Source organism: Neofelis nebulosa, chromosome 4 (genome assembly GCF_028018385.1).
Source record: "Neofelis nebulosa isolate mNeoNeb1 chromosome 4, mNeoNeb1.pri, whole genome shotgun sequence".
In the NCBI taxonomy this organism is placed as follows: domain Eukaryota; kingdom Metazoa; phylum Chordata; class Mammalia; order Carnivora; family Felidae; genus Neofelis; species Neofelis nebulosa.
The window spans coordinates 144,572,505-144,588,454 of record NC_080785.1 but is presented as its reverse complement, the minus strand read 5'-3'; the positions used below and the strand labels follow the sequence as shown (position 1 = coordinate 144,588,454).

Sequence of the window (15,950 nt, the reverse complement as noted above, 5' to 3'; positions counted from 1 at the left end):
AGAATAGGATAGTTTGAGTTCATTTGGGCATATGTTACTTTCTTTAAAATGGTTTTTTTTTTTAGTTGGAATACCAGGTCAGGGCAACTTCATTATTATCTTCAGTTATTCTTTCGGTGCTCACCAAAAAAATAGTTCTGGATCTTATAATGCCTTCCTCAGTACAATGATCATTTCCAGAGGCACATTTGATTCTGTGAATAAAAATCCCATTAAGTATAAAACCTACCATAATCCAAACACGAATATGTTTGCTTGTAGGATCATTTTCCAGCACGTCACAGAGTAGTACTTCAAAGAGGCGTGTAAGAGATACAACCACATTGCTATCACTTGTAGGAATCAGTTCCTGCAAAGTGAAAAGGATAAGATACTTTGGCTTCATCTTACTTGGAGAATAAAAAATGATAAATAATTCATTTAAAAATTCCTCACACCAGTCAAAATAAGTAGTATCAAAAAGGATAAGAAATGACAAGTGTTGGCAAGAATGTGGGGAAAAGGGAACCCTTACACACTGTTGGTAAGAATGTAACCTGGTGTAACTGCTCTGGAAAACAGCGTGGAGGTTCCTGAAAAAATTAAAAATAGAACTATCATCTGATCCAGTAATTCCACTTCTGGGTATTTACCCAAAGGAAATGAAAACACCAATTCAAAAAGCACAGCTATGTTTATTGCAGTATTGTTTACAATAGACAAGAAATGGAAGCAACCCTAGTGTCCAGATGAATGGAAGATGTGTGGGATATATACAATGGAGTGTTACTCAGCCATGAAAAGGAATCAAATCTTGCCATTTGCAACAACATGGATGGACCTACAGGGTAGTATACTAAATGAAATAAGTCAGACAGAAAAAGACAAATGATTTCACTCATATGTGGACTCTTAAAAAACAAATGAACAAACAACAACAAGATAGAAACACTTCATTGAGTGTAGAGAAAAAACCGGTGGTTGCTAGAGCGGAGGGGGGTGGGAGGGTAGGCAAAACAGTGAAGGGGATTAAAAATAATACAATCAAAACTGATAAAAGTACATATGTTTTTTATAATATTTAAACCGTAAAGAATTTAAATTGTAGGCATGATAAAAACATCTCTCAGAGATCTTAGCTTATCCTATTACACAATTGTACATAATATACTCTTATTCTAAATTCTCTGAGAAATGAAATCTAGACACTATAAGAAAATAAAGTGTTCTCAGGATAGCAGAAATGAAGTCTCTAACAGCCATTCATTCATTTTTTTCAACAAATATTTATGAAAAACATACTATACCTATATATCAAGCTAGGAGATATGCAAATAAAATGCAAGATCCCTGAAAAAGAGTGATATTGAAATTAAATAGACAAAAAATAATATGATGTAATAATGACATGACAGAGGAAGTCCCAGGAAAGTGTGGGTGGGGAAGACACTAGAGCACTTGGATTAGCCCAGATCCAGGGAATAGGATAAAAAGGGAAATTAGGAGAGGAGTAATTCAAGGAAGGCTTCCCAGATAAAGGATTAGCTGAGCTAAATTTGGAAGGAAAATGTCAGTTAGCCAGGTGCAGAGGGGAAGGATATTCAAGGCAGGGGAACTGCACATACGCAGAAATGGAGGTGTAAGCAGACCTGGAGTGTTAGGAGGATTACGTGGGATGTAAGAATAGAGTGTGAAAGAAGAATGACAAGAAGTAAGTCTTGAGAAGCAGACAGAGGTCACATCCTGAAAGGTTTTAAAGGCTGTGTGTAAGGATCTCCTGAGAAGAGGAAGAGGGTTCCAATGGAGGGTAAGTACGGGAGTTCACGGAATGAATTTGTGTTTTGGAATCTTCATTCTGGTAGTAGGATATAGTCGGAACCAGAGCAGCTCTATTATATTGATTCAGGCAAGAAATTATGAAGGTCAGGACTGAGGCTACCATACAAGGAAGGAGGGATGGTCAGAGGAACCTGGATGGAAAGGAGAGGACAGATATAAAAGTTAGCAAGGACAGAAAAATCAATAGATCCTGGGGACTAACTAGAAGTGGAAACTATGGGAATAAATTATGAAAAAATCTATTATTCATTAGAAAGATGGAGCCTACTTTGTATTATTTGCAGCATATAGTATAAGAGTTTGTTTTTTGTTTTTGCTTTAGATTTTAAGTAATCTCTACACCCAATGTGAGGCTCGAACTCACAACCCAAGACCAAGAGTTGCATGCTTCACCAACTGAAGCATTCGAGTTTTAAAATTTAAAAAACTGAAAAATGACTTTATATTTTCTCTATGAAGACACTGCACAAAATTTTCATAAAGTGGAATTTATTTTTTTCTTGTGCACAGAGTATTTTTCTTATCTCTAAAGTTATATTTTAGGATGAAAAAAATCTACTGAAAACCCCATTTCCCTTCTCAATATCAATATATTAGCTTATGTGTAAGTAACTAATGTGTGTGAGTGTATGTGTGTAGCAGGTTGAATCCCCAAAAAGAGAGGCCCACGTGCTAATCCCAGCAACCCATGAATGTGAACTTATTTGGAGAAAGGGTCTTGGAAGACATAAAGATCTCAAGATGAGGTGATCATTCTGGAGAATCTGACCCTAAATCCTTATAAGAGTCACACAGTAAAGAGACAGAGTAGAGGCCAGGAGAACATGAGGGAAGAGACTGGAATAATGCATCCAGAAGCCAAGGAATGCTTTGAGCCAAAAGGAGCTGGGAGAGGTAATAAAGATTCTCCCTTGGAGCTTTCAGAGGAAGCTTGGCCCTGCCAACATCTTGATTTCAGACTTCTAGCCCCAGGACTGTGGCAGAATAAATTTCTGTTGCTTTAAACCACCAAGTTTATGGTAATTTGTTATGACAGCCCTGAGAAACTAATACAATATATAAAGTTTTCTCATAAAATACTAAATATACATGTGAGTTTTAAAGTCACATATTTAAAATACCTTGAAAATATGAAAAACGATTGGGAATTTTAAAGCTTTAGTTACTACAGTTTTATCCAAAGAGTTTAGCAGGAATAAATTTTACCTCTGGGTTTATTCAGGTATAACTTGAGCAATATAAAACCAAAGGTGGATATTACTATAATGGTGGTGGGTAAGTCACTTTTAAATTCTGCTATAAAAGTTAAAAGATAAAAGTATTAAAGTAACTATAACTAAATTATGTTAATGGATATGTAATATAAATAGATGCTAATTGTGACATCAATAGGGAAGGAGGTAAAGTGGAGAGTTCTTGAATACAAATGAAGATAAGTTATTAGCTTAAAAGAGACTGTTATAACTATAAGATATTTTACATAAGCCCCTTAGAACTACTAAGAAAATACCTATAGAAGTCACACACACACAAAAAAAGAGTCAAAACCTATCAATACAAAACAACCCAATGAAACACCAAGGAAGACATCAAAAGAGAAAAGAAACAAATGAAAAAACACAAACAAACCCAAGACAAACAGAAAACAGTTAACAAAATAGCAATAGCAAATCCCTCCCTATCAAAATTACTTTAAATGTAAACATATTAAACTCCCCCAACTAAAAAGATAGAGCAGCTGAATGGATAAAAAAACAAAAAACAAAAAAACACCAAGATCCAGGGGCGCCTGGGTGGTTCAGTCAGTTAAGTATCTAACTTCGGCTCAGGTTATGATCTCACGGTTCGTGAGTTCGAGCCCAGTGTTGTGCTCTGTGCTGACAGCTCAGAGCCTGAAACTGCTTCGGATTCTGTGTCTCCTCCTCTCTCTGCCCCTCCCCTGCTCGCACTCGCTCTCTCTCTCTCTCTCTCTCTCTCTCTCTCAAAAATAAATAACATTTAAAAAATCAAGATCCAACTGTATGCTGCCTAGAAGAAATACATAGGCTGAAAGTGAAGGAATAGGAAAAGATATTCCATGAAAATGGTAACCAACAGAAATCACGATTGGCTATATTCGTATCATAGTAGACTTTAAGCAAACCTGTCTCTAGAGACAAAGAATGTCATAATGACGGAAGTTCAATTCAACAGGAAGATAAAACTATTTTAAATATATATGCACCCAACATCAGAGCACCTAGGTATATAAAATAAATATTGACAGATCCGGTGGCACCTGGGTGGCTCAGTTGGTTGAGCATCTGACTCTTGGTTTTGGCTCAGGTCATGATCTCATGATTCATGAGTTTGAGCCTCACAGGGGGTTCTGTGATGATGGTGCTGAGCCTGCTTGGTATTCTCTCTCTCTCCCTCTCTTTCTGCCCCTCCCCCCTCTCTCAAAATAAATAAATAAAAACTTTAAAAAACTATTAAAAATATTGACAGATCTGAAAGGAGAAATTGATGGCAATATAAAAATGGTAGTGGATTTCAATATCCCACTTTCAATAAGGTATAGAATATCTAGACAGAAATTCAGAAAAGAAACAGTAGATTTGAACCACACTAGATCAAATGGACCTAAGAAATACATGTAGAACTGTTCACCCAACAGTAGAAGGATATGTATTCTTTCTCAAGCTCACATGGAATATTCTCTGGGACAGACCCCATGTTAGGTCACAAAACAAGTCAACAAATTTAAGATTAAAATTATATCAAATATCTTTTCTGACCCCAATGGAATAAAACTAGAAATCAGTAATCACAAGAAAATGGGAAAATTCACAAATACACATGTAAAAAAGATGGTCTTAAACAACTACTGAGTCCAAGGGGAAATTAAAAGGAAAATAAAAAAAATATCTTGAGACAAATGAAACACAACATACCAAAACTCATGAGATGCATCAAAAGCAGTACTAAGAGGGAAGTTTATAACAATGAATGTTTATATTAAAAAAGAAAGCTCGGGGCACCTGGGTGGCTCAGTCTGTTAAGCATCACGACTTCGGCTCAGGTCCTGATCTCACAGTTTATGAGTTTGAGCCCACTTCGAATTCTGTGTCTTCCTCTCTCTCTGTCCCTCCCTGCCCCTGCTCATACTCTGTCTCTCTCTCTCTCTTAAAGATAAATAAACATTAAAAAATAAAAATAAAATAAAATAAATAAAAAAGAAATCTCAAATAAACAACCTAACTTAAACCCCAAAGAACTAGAAAAAGAACAAACTAAACCCATTGTTAGCATAATGAAACAAATGAGATCAGAACAGAAATAAATGAAATAGAGAATAGAAAAACAATAGAAAAAAAGTCAAAACGAAGAGTTGCTTTTTTTGAAAATATAAATAAAAACAATAAACTCTTAGCTAGACTAAGAATAAAACAAAGACTCAAATAAGTAAAATCAGAAATCAAAGAGAAAGCACACAACGAATGCCTCAGAAATAAAAAGGATCATCAAGGGATAATTATGGATGATTATATAGAAATAAGTTGGATAACTTGGAGGACATAGATAAATTCCTAGAAATATACAACCTGCCAAGACTGAATCAAGAAGAATAGGAAGCCTGAACATATCAGTAACAGAGATTGAAGTTGTAATGAAAAACTTCCCAGAGAAAAGTTCAGATAACTTCACAGCTGAATTCTACCAAACATTCAAAGAATTAATACAATCCTTCTTAAACTCTTGCAAAAATTAGAAGTAGAGGAAATACTTCCAAACTCATTCTATGAGGCTAGAATCACCATGATACTAAAACCAGATGAAGATACCACAAGAAAAGAAAATTATAGGCCAATATCTCTGATGAACATAGAGGCAAAAGTCCTCAATAAAATACTAGCAAGCTGAATTCAACACACCAAAAAGATTACATACTATAGCCAACTGGGATTTATCCCTGGATGCAAGAGATATGCAAATTAATCAATGTGATACACTGCATTAACAGAATGAAGGACAAAAATCCCATTCTCAACTCAATAGATTCAGAAAGAGCATGTGACAAAGTTTAACATCCATTTCTGATAAAAACTCTCAACAAAATAGATATAAAGGGAAATCTCTGCAATGAAATAGAGGACCTTTATGAAAAGCCCACAGTTAAATCATAATCCATGGCATAAAACTGAGAGCTCTTCTGCTAAGATCTGGTGTGAGGCAAGGATGCTCACTCCCACCACTTCTTTTCAACAAGAAGTACTAACTAGAGCAATTAGACAACAAAATAAAGGGCATCCAAATCAGAAAAGAAGTAAAATGATCTATTTGCAGATGACATGTCCTTATATGTAGAAAACCCTAAAGACCACATACAAAAAAATACCTTTTAAAACAAACTAACTCAGTAAAGCTACAAGATGCAAAAATCATTTGGGAAAAAAAAACAGTTGCATTTGTTTATACCACCAACGATCTATCTGGCAAGGAAATCAGGAGAACAATCTGACTTATGATAGCATCACAAAGAATATAATACTTAGGAATAAATTTAACCAGGAACATGAAATATCTGTACATTGAAAACTATAAAACATTAATGAAAGAGATTGAAGAAGACGCAAATAAATGGAAAAGTATCCTGTGCTCATAGCCTAGAAAAATTGGCATTGTTAAAATGTCCATACTACCTAAAGGGATCTACAGATTCAAAGTAATTCCTATCAAAATTCCAATGGCAGGGGCACCTGGGTGGCTGAGTTGGTTAAGCGTCCAACTTCGGCTCAGGTCATGATCTCGCGGTTCATGAGTTTGAGCCCTGTGATGGGCTCTGTGCTGACAGCTCAAGAGCCTGGAGCCAGCCTCAAATTCTGTGTCTCCTGCTCTTTCGGCCCCTCTCCCCACTTACACTCTGTCTCTCTCAAAAATAAATGAACGCTAAAATTCCTATGGCAAAAATTAAAAAAAAAAAATTCTAAAATTTGTGTGGAACCACAAAAGACTCTATCTAAACAGCCAAAATAATCTTAAGAAAGAAGAAAAGGGTTGAAAGCATCACAATTCCTGATTTCAAATTATATTACAAAGCTCCAGTGATCAAAACAATATGGTACTGGCATAAAAACAGACATATAAACCAATGCAACAGAATAGCAAATCCAAAATAAATCCAAGCATATAGTCAACTGATCTTTAACAAGGGCAACAAGAAAACACAATGTGAAAAGGAAAGTCTCTTCAGTAAATGGTGTTGAGTAAATTGGATATCCACATATAAAAGAATGAAACTTTTATTATCTTACACCATACACAAAAATTAACTCAAAAGGGGCTCAAGACTGAAATGTAAAACCTTAAACCATTAAAATCCCAGAAGAAAACATAGGGGGAAAGCTCCTTCTTTTTTTAAGTTTATTTGTGTATTTATTTTGAGAGAGAGAGAGAAAGCACAAGTGGGGAAGGGGCAGAGAGAGGGAGGGAGAGATAGAGAGAATTCCAAGCAGGCTCCACACCACCAGTGCAGAGACCGATGCAGGGCTTGAACTCATGAACTGTGAGATCATGACCTGAGCCAAAGTCAGATGCTTAACCTACTGAGCCACCTAGGCACCCTGGAAAAGCTCCTTTTACAAAAAAAAAAAAAAAAAAAAAAGTATTTCTTTAAATTCACATTAGCATACAATGTAGAATTGGTTTCAGGAGTAGAATCTAGTCATTCCTCACTTACATATAATACACAGTGTTCATCCCAACAAGTGCCCTCCTTAATGCCCATCACCCATCTAGCCCATCCCCCCCCCACACACCCTCCAGCAATCTTAAGTTTGTTCTCTGTATTTAACAGCCTCTTATGGTTTGCCTCCCTATTTTTCCTTCCCTTCCCCTGTGTTCATCTGTTTTGTTTCTTAGACTCCACTTGTCTTCCTCTGATTTATTTCACTTAGCGTAATACAACTCTAATTCCATACATGGAATACACATATACACACATATATACACATACATACGTATACATATATACGTATGTATATGTATATATGTGTGTATATATATATAATATATATATATATATATTATATATATATATATATATCTCATCTTCTTTATCCATTCATCTATCTATGGACACTCGGGCCACTTCTATAATTTGGCGATTGTAGATAATGCTGCTATAAACTTCGGGGTGCATGTAACACTTCAAATTAGTATTTTTGTATCCTTTGGATAAATACTTAGCACAATTGCTGGATTGTAGGGTTACTTCTATTTTTTAACTTTTTGAGGAACTTCCATACTGTTTTCCAGAGTGGCTGCACCACTTTGCATTCCTACCAACGGTGCAAGAGGGTTCCCCTTTCTCCATATCCTCATCAACACCTGTTGTTTCTTGTGTTTTGAGTTTATTCTGACAGGTGTGAGGCGATATCTCATTGTAGTTTTGATTTGTATTTCCCTGATGATCAGCAATGTTGAATACCTTTTTATGTGTCTATGAGTCATCTGAATATCTTCTTTGAAAAAGTGTCTATTCATGTCTTCTGCCCATTTCTTTACTGGATTATTTTGTTTTTGGGTGTTGAGTTTGATAAGTTCTTTATAGATTTTGGATAGTAACCCCTTATCTGATATGTCATTTGCAAATATCTTCTCCCATTGTGTCAATTACCTTTTAGTTTTGTTGTTTTCTTTGCTATACAAAAGCTTTTTATCTTGAGTTCTCAGTTCATTTCTGCTTATATTCCCCTTGTCTCTAGAGACATGTCTAGTAAGAGGTTGCTATAGGAAAGTTCGCAAAGAGGCAAAGAGGTTGCTGCCTGTTTTCTACTCTAGGATTTTGATGGTCTCCTGTCTTATGTTTAGGTCTTTCATCCATTTTGAATTTATTTTTGTGTGTGGTGAAAGAAAGTGGTCCAGTTTTATTCTTCTGCATGTTGCTGTTGTCCAGTTTTCCCAGCACTATTTGCTGAAGAGACTGTCTTTTTTCCATTGGATATTCTTTCCTGCTTTGTCAAAGATTAGTTGGCCATTCGTTTGTTGGTCCATTTCTGGGTTCTCTTCTGTTCCATTGATCTATGTACCTGCTTTTGTGCCAGTACCATATTGTCTTGGTGATTACAGCTTTGTAAAACAGCTTAAAGTCCAGAACTCTGATGGCTCCAGCTTTGGTTTTCTTTTTCAACATTATATTGACTAGTCAGGGTCTTTTCTGGTTCCATACAAATTTTAGAATTGTTGGCATTTAGAATGCTGGTGCTATTTTGATAGGGATTGCACTGAATGTGTAGATCGCTTTGGGGAGTATAGACATTTTAACAATATTTGTCTTTAAAGTCTCCTTGACATTGGCCTTGGCAATGATTTTTTGGATAAGACAAAAGCTCAGGCCACAAAAGCAAAAATAAAGTGGGACTACATCAAACTGAAAGTTTCTGCACAGTAAGGGAAATCATCAACAAAATGAAAAGGCAACCTATAAACTGAGGGGAAATATTTGCAAAGTATATATCTGATAAGGGGTTAATATAAAAAATATATAAAAATTCATATAATATAAAAAAAGAACCCAAACAATCTAATTTAAAAATGGGCAAAGGACCTGAATAGACACTTTTCAGAGAAGACATGCCAATGGCTAACCAGGTATATGAGAAGGCACTCGACATCACAAATCATCAGAAAATGCAAATCGAAACCACAGTGAGGTATCACCTCACACCTTTTAGGATGAGTGGAAAAATGAAAGGTGATAAGTGTTAGTGAGGATGTGGAGAAAAGAGAACCCTTGTGCATTGCTGGTGTGAATGTAAATTGGCACAGTCACTGTGGAAAACAGTATGAAAGATCCTCAAAAAACTAAAAATAGAATGTTTAATCTAGCATTCCCTCTTCAGGACATGAAACCAGTACCTTAAATATATATCTGATATTAGTTGGAAGATGGCAGTGTAGGAGGATGTTGGGCTCACCTCGTCCTGCTGATTGCTTAGATTCCACCCACATCTGCCTAAATAACCCAGAAAACCACCAGAAGACTAGCAGAATGGACTCTCCGGAGCCAAGCATGGACAAGAGGCCCAAGAAAGAGGGTAGGAGGGGCGAAGAGGTGGTGCGCACTACATGGACAGGCGGGAGGGAGCTGGGGCTGTGGAGAGGCAACCAGCCTGGCAAGGCAGAGCCCCCGAGTCTGGCTTGAAAAAGTGGAGGGGCCAGACGGAGTGTGTTGTGACAGCCAGCGGGACTTAACATCTGGAATGTTATAAGTCAACAGCTCTGCTCTCAGAGAGCTGGGAGGGCGAGAGGACACCTGGAGGGAGAGTTGTGAACCCCAGAAAACAGAGCTCAGCTTGGCAGGGAATGAAGGCGCTGGCAAGTGCCGTATCCCTCTCTCATCCCCCAGCTCCCCTCACAGAGCTTGCTTGCACTGCGCAAACACCCAATGCTGTGCTTCTGTGGATCCATCCCTCCAACGGGTCTGCCTCCCTCTGGGTGCTGCAGGGCTCCTCCTGCAGGGGACCACTGACAGCAAAGCAAGCTAAGCCTGCCCCTCCCACCCCTTGCACCTTGTGGATCCACCCCAGCTAATATACCAGATCCCACTGAAGCAGCACCACAAGCCTGGCAGTGTGCAAGTAGCCCAGACAGGGGCCACACCACTCCACAGTGAGTCCTGCCCCTGGGAAAGGGGAAGATAAGGTACACAACAGTCTGACTGTGGCACCAGTGGTGGGCTGGGGACAGACATCGGGTCTGACTGCGGCCCCACCCACCAACACAAGTTCTCCAGACAGCACAGGGGAAGTGCCCTGCAGTTCCACGCCACCCCAGGGACTACCCAAAATGACAAAATGGAAGAACTCTCCTCAAAAGAAACTCCAGGAAGTAGCAACAACTAACGAATTGATCAAAAATGATTTAAGCAATATAACAGAACAAGAATTTAGAATAATATTCATAAAATTAATTGCTGGGCTTGAAAAAAAGTATAGAGGACATCTAAGAATCTATTGCTACAGAGATCAAGGGACTAAAAAATAGTCATGAGGAACTAAAAAATGCTATAAATGAGGTGCAAAATAAAATAGAGGCAGCCATAGCACAGATTGAAGAGGCGGAGAAGAGAATAGGTGAATTAGAAGATAAAATTATGGAAAAAGAGGAAGCTGAGAAAAAGAGAGAGAAAAAAATCCAGGAGTACAAGGGGAGAATTAGAGAACTAAGTGATGCAATCAAACGGAAGAATATCCGTATCATAGGAATTCCAGAAGAGGAAGAGAAAGGGAAAGGGGCTGAAGGTGTACTTGAACAAATCATAGCTGAGAAGTTCCCTGATCTGGGGAAGGAAAAAGGCATTGAAATCCAAGAGGCACAGAGAACTGCCTTCAGACGTAATATGAATCAATATTCTGCTTGACATATCATAGTGGAACTGGCAAAATACAAGGATAAAGAGAAAATTCTGAAAGCAGCTACAGATAAACATGCTCTAACTTACAAAGGGAGACCCATAAGAGTAGTGGCAGACCTATCTACTGAAACTTGGCAGGCCAGAAAGGAATGGCAGGAAATCTTCAATGTGATGAACAGAACAAATATGCAGCTGAGAATCCTTTATCCAGCAGGTCTGTTATTCAGAATAGAAGGAGAGATAAAGGTGTTCCCAAACAAACAAAAACTGAAGGAATTCATCACCACTAAACCAGCCCTACAAGAGCTCCTAAGGGGGATTCTGTGAGGAAAGTGTTGCAAGGACCACAAAGTACCAGAACATCACTACAAGCATGAAACCTACAGACATCACAATGACTCTAAACCCATATCTTTCAATAATACCACTGAATGTAAATGGACTAAATGCTCCAACCAAAAGACACAGGGTATCAGAATGGATACAAAAACAAGACCCATCTATTTGCTGTCTACAAGAGACTCATTTTAGGCCTGAGGAAACATTCAGATTGAATGTGAGGGGATGGAGAACTATCTATCATGCTACTGGAAGTCAAAAGAAAGCTGGAGTAGCCATACTTATATCAAACAAACTAGACTTTAAAGGTTGTAACAAGAGATGAAGAAGGGCATTATATAATAATTATACGGTCTATCCGTCAGGAAAAGCTAACAATTACAAATGTCTGTGCACTGTATACAGGAGCCCCCAAATATATAAAACAATTAATCACAAACATAAGCAACCTTATTGATAAGAATGTGGTAATTGCAGGGGACTTTAGTACTCCACTTAAAGCAATGGATAGATCATCTAGACACAGGATCAATAAAGAAACGAGGGCCCTGAATGATACATTGGATCAGATGGACTTGACAGATACGTTTAGAACTCTGCATCCCAAAGCAACAGAATATATTTTCTTCTCGAGGGCACATGGAACATTCTCCAAGATAGATCACATACTGGATCACAAAACAGCCCTTCATAAGTATAAAAGAATTGAGATCACACCATGAACACTTTCAGACCACAATGCTATGAAACTTGAAATTAACCACAGGAAAAAGTCTGGAAAACCTCCAAAAGCATGGAGGTTAAAGAACACCCTACTAAAGAATGAATGGGTCAACCAGACAATTAGAGAAGAAATTAAAAAATATATGGAAACAAATGAAAATGAAAACAACAATCCAATCACTTTTGGATGCAGCGAAGGCAGTCCTGAGAGGAAAATACATTGCAATCCAGGCCTATCTCAAGAAACAAGAAAAATCCAAATACAAAATCTAACAACACACCTAAAGGAAATAGAAGCAGAACAGCAAAGACACCCCAAACGCAGCAGAAGAAGAGAAATAATAATGATCAGAGCAGAAAAAAACAATATAGAATCTAAAAAAACCTGTAGAGCAGATCAACGAAACCAAGAGTTGGTTTTTTGAAAAAATAAACAAAATTGATAAACGTCTAGCCAGCCTTCTCAAAAAGAAAAGGGAGATGACCCAAATAGATAAAATCATGAATGAAAATGGAATTATTACAACCAATCCCTCAGAAATGCAAGCAATTATCAGGGAATACTATGAAAAATTATATGCCAACAAACTGGACAACCTGGAAGAAATGGACAAATTCCTAAGCACCCACACACTTCCAAAACTCAAACAGGAAGAAATAGAAAACTTGAACAGACCTATAACCAGCAATGAAATTGAATCAGTTATCAAAAATCTCCCAAAAAATAAGAGTCCAGGACCAGATGACTTCCCTGGAGAATTCTACTAGACATTTAAAGCAGAGATAACACCTATCCTTCTCAAGCTGTTCCAAAAAATAGAAAGGGAAGGAAAACTTCCAGACTCATTCTATGAAGCCAGCATTACTTTGATTCCTAAACCAGACAGAGACCCAGCAAAAAAAAAAAAAAAAAGAACTACAGGCCAATATGCCTGATGAATATGGATGCAAAAATTCTCAACAAGATACTAGCAAATCGAATTCAACAGCATATAGAAAGAATTATACACCATGATCAAGTGGGATTCATTCCTGGGCTGCAGGGCTGGTTCAACTTTCGCAAATCAATCAATGTGATAAATCACATTAATAAAAGAAAAGATAAGAACCATATGATCCTGTCCAACGATGCCGAAAAAGCATTGACAAAATCCAGCATCCTTTCTTAATAAAAACCCTTGAGAAAGTCGGGATAGAAGGAACATACTTAAACATCATATGAAAAGCCCACAGCTAATATCATCCTCAATGGGGAAAAACTGAGAGCTTTCCCCCTAAGACCAGGAACATGACAGGGATGTCCACTCTCACTGCTGTTGTTTAACATAGTGTTGGAAGTGCTAGCATCAGCAATCAGACAACAAAAGGAAATCAAAGGCATCAAAATTGGCAAAGATGAAGTCAAGCTTTCACTTTTTGCAGATGACATGGAAAACCCGATAGACTCCACCAAAAGTCTGCTAGAACTGCTACATGAATTCAGCAAAGTCACAGGATATAAAATCAATGTACAGAAATCAGCTGCATTCTTATACACTAACAATGAAACAACAGAAAGACAAATAAAGAAACTGATCCCATTCACAATTGCACCAAGAATCATAAAATACCTAGGAATAAACCTAACCAAAGATGTAAAAGATTTGTATGCTGAAAACTATAGAAATCTCTTGAAGGAAATAGAAGAAGATACAAAGAAATGGAAAAACATTCTGTGCTCATAGATTGGAAGAATAAATATTGTTAAAATGTCAATACTACCCAAAGCAATCTACACATTCAATGCAATCCCAATCAAAATTGCACCGACGTTGTCCTCAAAGCTAGAACAAGCAATCCTAAAATTTGTATGGAACCACAAAAGACCCCGAATAGCCAAAGTAATTTGGAAGAAGAAGATCAAAGCAGGAGGCATCACAATCCCAGACTTTAGCCTCTACTACAAAGCTGTCATCATCAAGACAGCATGGTATTGGCACAAAAACAGACACATAGACCAATGGAATAGAATAGAAACCCCAGAACTAGACCCACAAAAGTATGGCCAACTAATTTTTGACAAAGCAGGAAAGAATATCCAATGGAAAAAAGACAGTCTTTTTAACAAATGGTGCTGGGAGAACTGGACAGCAACATGCAGAAGGATGAAACTAGACCACTTTCTTACACCATTCACAAAAATAAACTCAAAATGGATAAAGGACCTGAATGTGAGACAGGAAACCATCAAAACCCTAGAGGAGAAAGCAGGAAATAACCTCTCTGACCTCAGCCGCAGCAACTTCTTACTTGACACATCCCCAAAGGCAAGGGAATTAAAAGCAAAAATGAACTATTGGGACCTCATGAAGATAAGAAGCTTCTGCAATGCAAAGGAAACAATCAACAAAACTGAAAGGCAACCAACGGAATGGGAAAAGATATTTGCAAATGACATATTGGACAAAGGGCTAGTATCCAAAATCTATAAAGAACTCACCAAACTCCACACCCAAAAAAGAAATAATCCAGTGAAGAAATGGGCAGAAAACATGAATAGACACTTCTCTAAAGAAGACATTCAAATGGCCAACAGGCACATGAAAAGATGCTCAACGCTGCTCCTCATCAGGGAAATACAAATCAAAACTGCACTGAGATACCACCTCACACTGGTCAGAGTGGCTAAAATGAACATATCAGGAGACTATAGATGCTAGAGAGGATGCAGAGAAACAGGAACCCTCTTGCACTGTTGGTGGGAATGCAAACTGGTGCAGCCGCTCTGGTAAACAGTGTGGAGGTTCCTCAAAAAATTAAAAATAGATCTACCCCATGACCCAGCAATAGCACTGCTAGGAATTTACCCAAGGGATACAGGGGTGCTGATGCACAGGGGCACTTGGACCCCAATGTTTATAGCAGCACTTTCAACAATATCCAAATTTTGGAAAGAGCCTCAATGTCCATCAACTGATGAATAGATAAAGAAATTGTGGCTTATATACATAATGGAATACTACGTGGCAAAGAGAAAGAATGAAATATGGCCTTTTGTAGCAACGTGGATGGAACTGGAGAGTGTTATGTTAAGTGAAATAAGTCATACAGAGAAAGACAGATACCATATGTTTTCACTCTTATGTGGATCCTGAGAAACTTAACAGAAACCCATGGGGGAGGGGAAGGAAAAAAAAAAGTTAGAGAGGGAGGCAGCCAAACCAAAGAGACTCTTAAAAACTGAGAATAAACTGAGGGATGATGGGGGGTGGGAGGGAGGGGAGAGTGGGTGATGGATATTGAGGAGGGCACCTGTTGGGATGAGCACTGGGTGTTGTATGGAAACGAATTTGACAATAAATTTCATATTAAAAATAAATAATAATAAATATTATATTCAAAAAAATATATATCTGCACTTCCATGTTCATTGTAGCATTATTCTCAATAGCTAAGATAGGGACACAAACTTAAGTGTTCACTGATGGACAAATAAAGAAATTGCCACATATATATGTGTATGTATATATATATATATATATATATATATATATATATATATATAATAGAATAGAATATTATTAAGACTTAAATTATTAATACTAAATTATAGATATTATTAAGACTTAAAGAGAGATCCTGTTATTTGCAATATGGGTCCACTGTAAGACATTATGATAAGTGAAAAAGTCCA

The 15,950-nt window shown here is 37.4% G+C and overlaps 1 protein-coding gene across 4 annotated transcripts in view; it reads right to left on the bottom strand.

Annotated features, from left to right (window-relative positions):
• The window catches only part of DNAH12 (dynein axonemal heavy chain 12), a 214,949-nt gene that overhangs the window by 120,676 nt on the left and 78,323 nt on the right, over positions 1-15,950 (bottom strand). For all 4 annotated transcript variants that reach the window (XM_058726464.1, XM_058726466.1, XM_058726467.1 and 1 more), the window contains one exon: positions 230-349. In XM_058726464.1, coding sequence (XP_058582447.1) covers positions 230-349 — 120 coding nt within the window. The remainder of the gene's footprint in view (positions 1-229; positions 350-15,950) is intronic.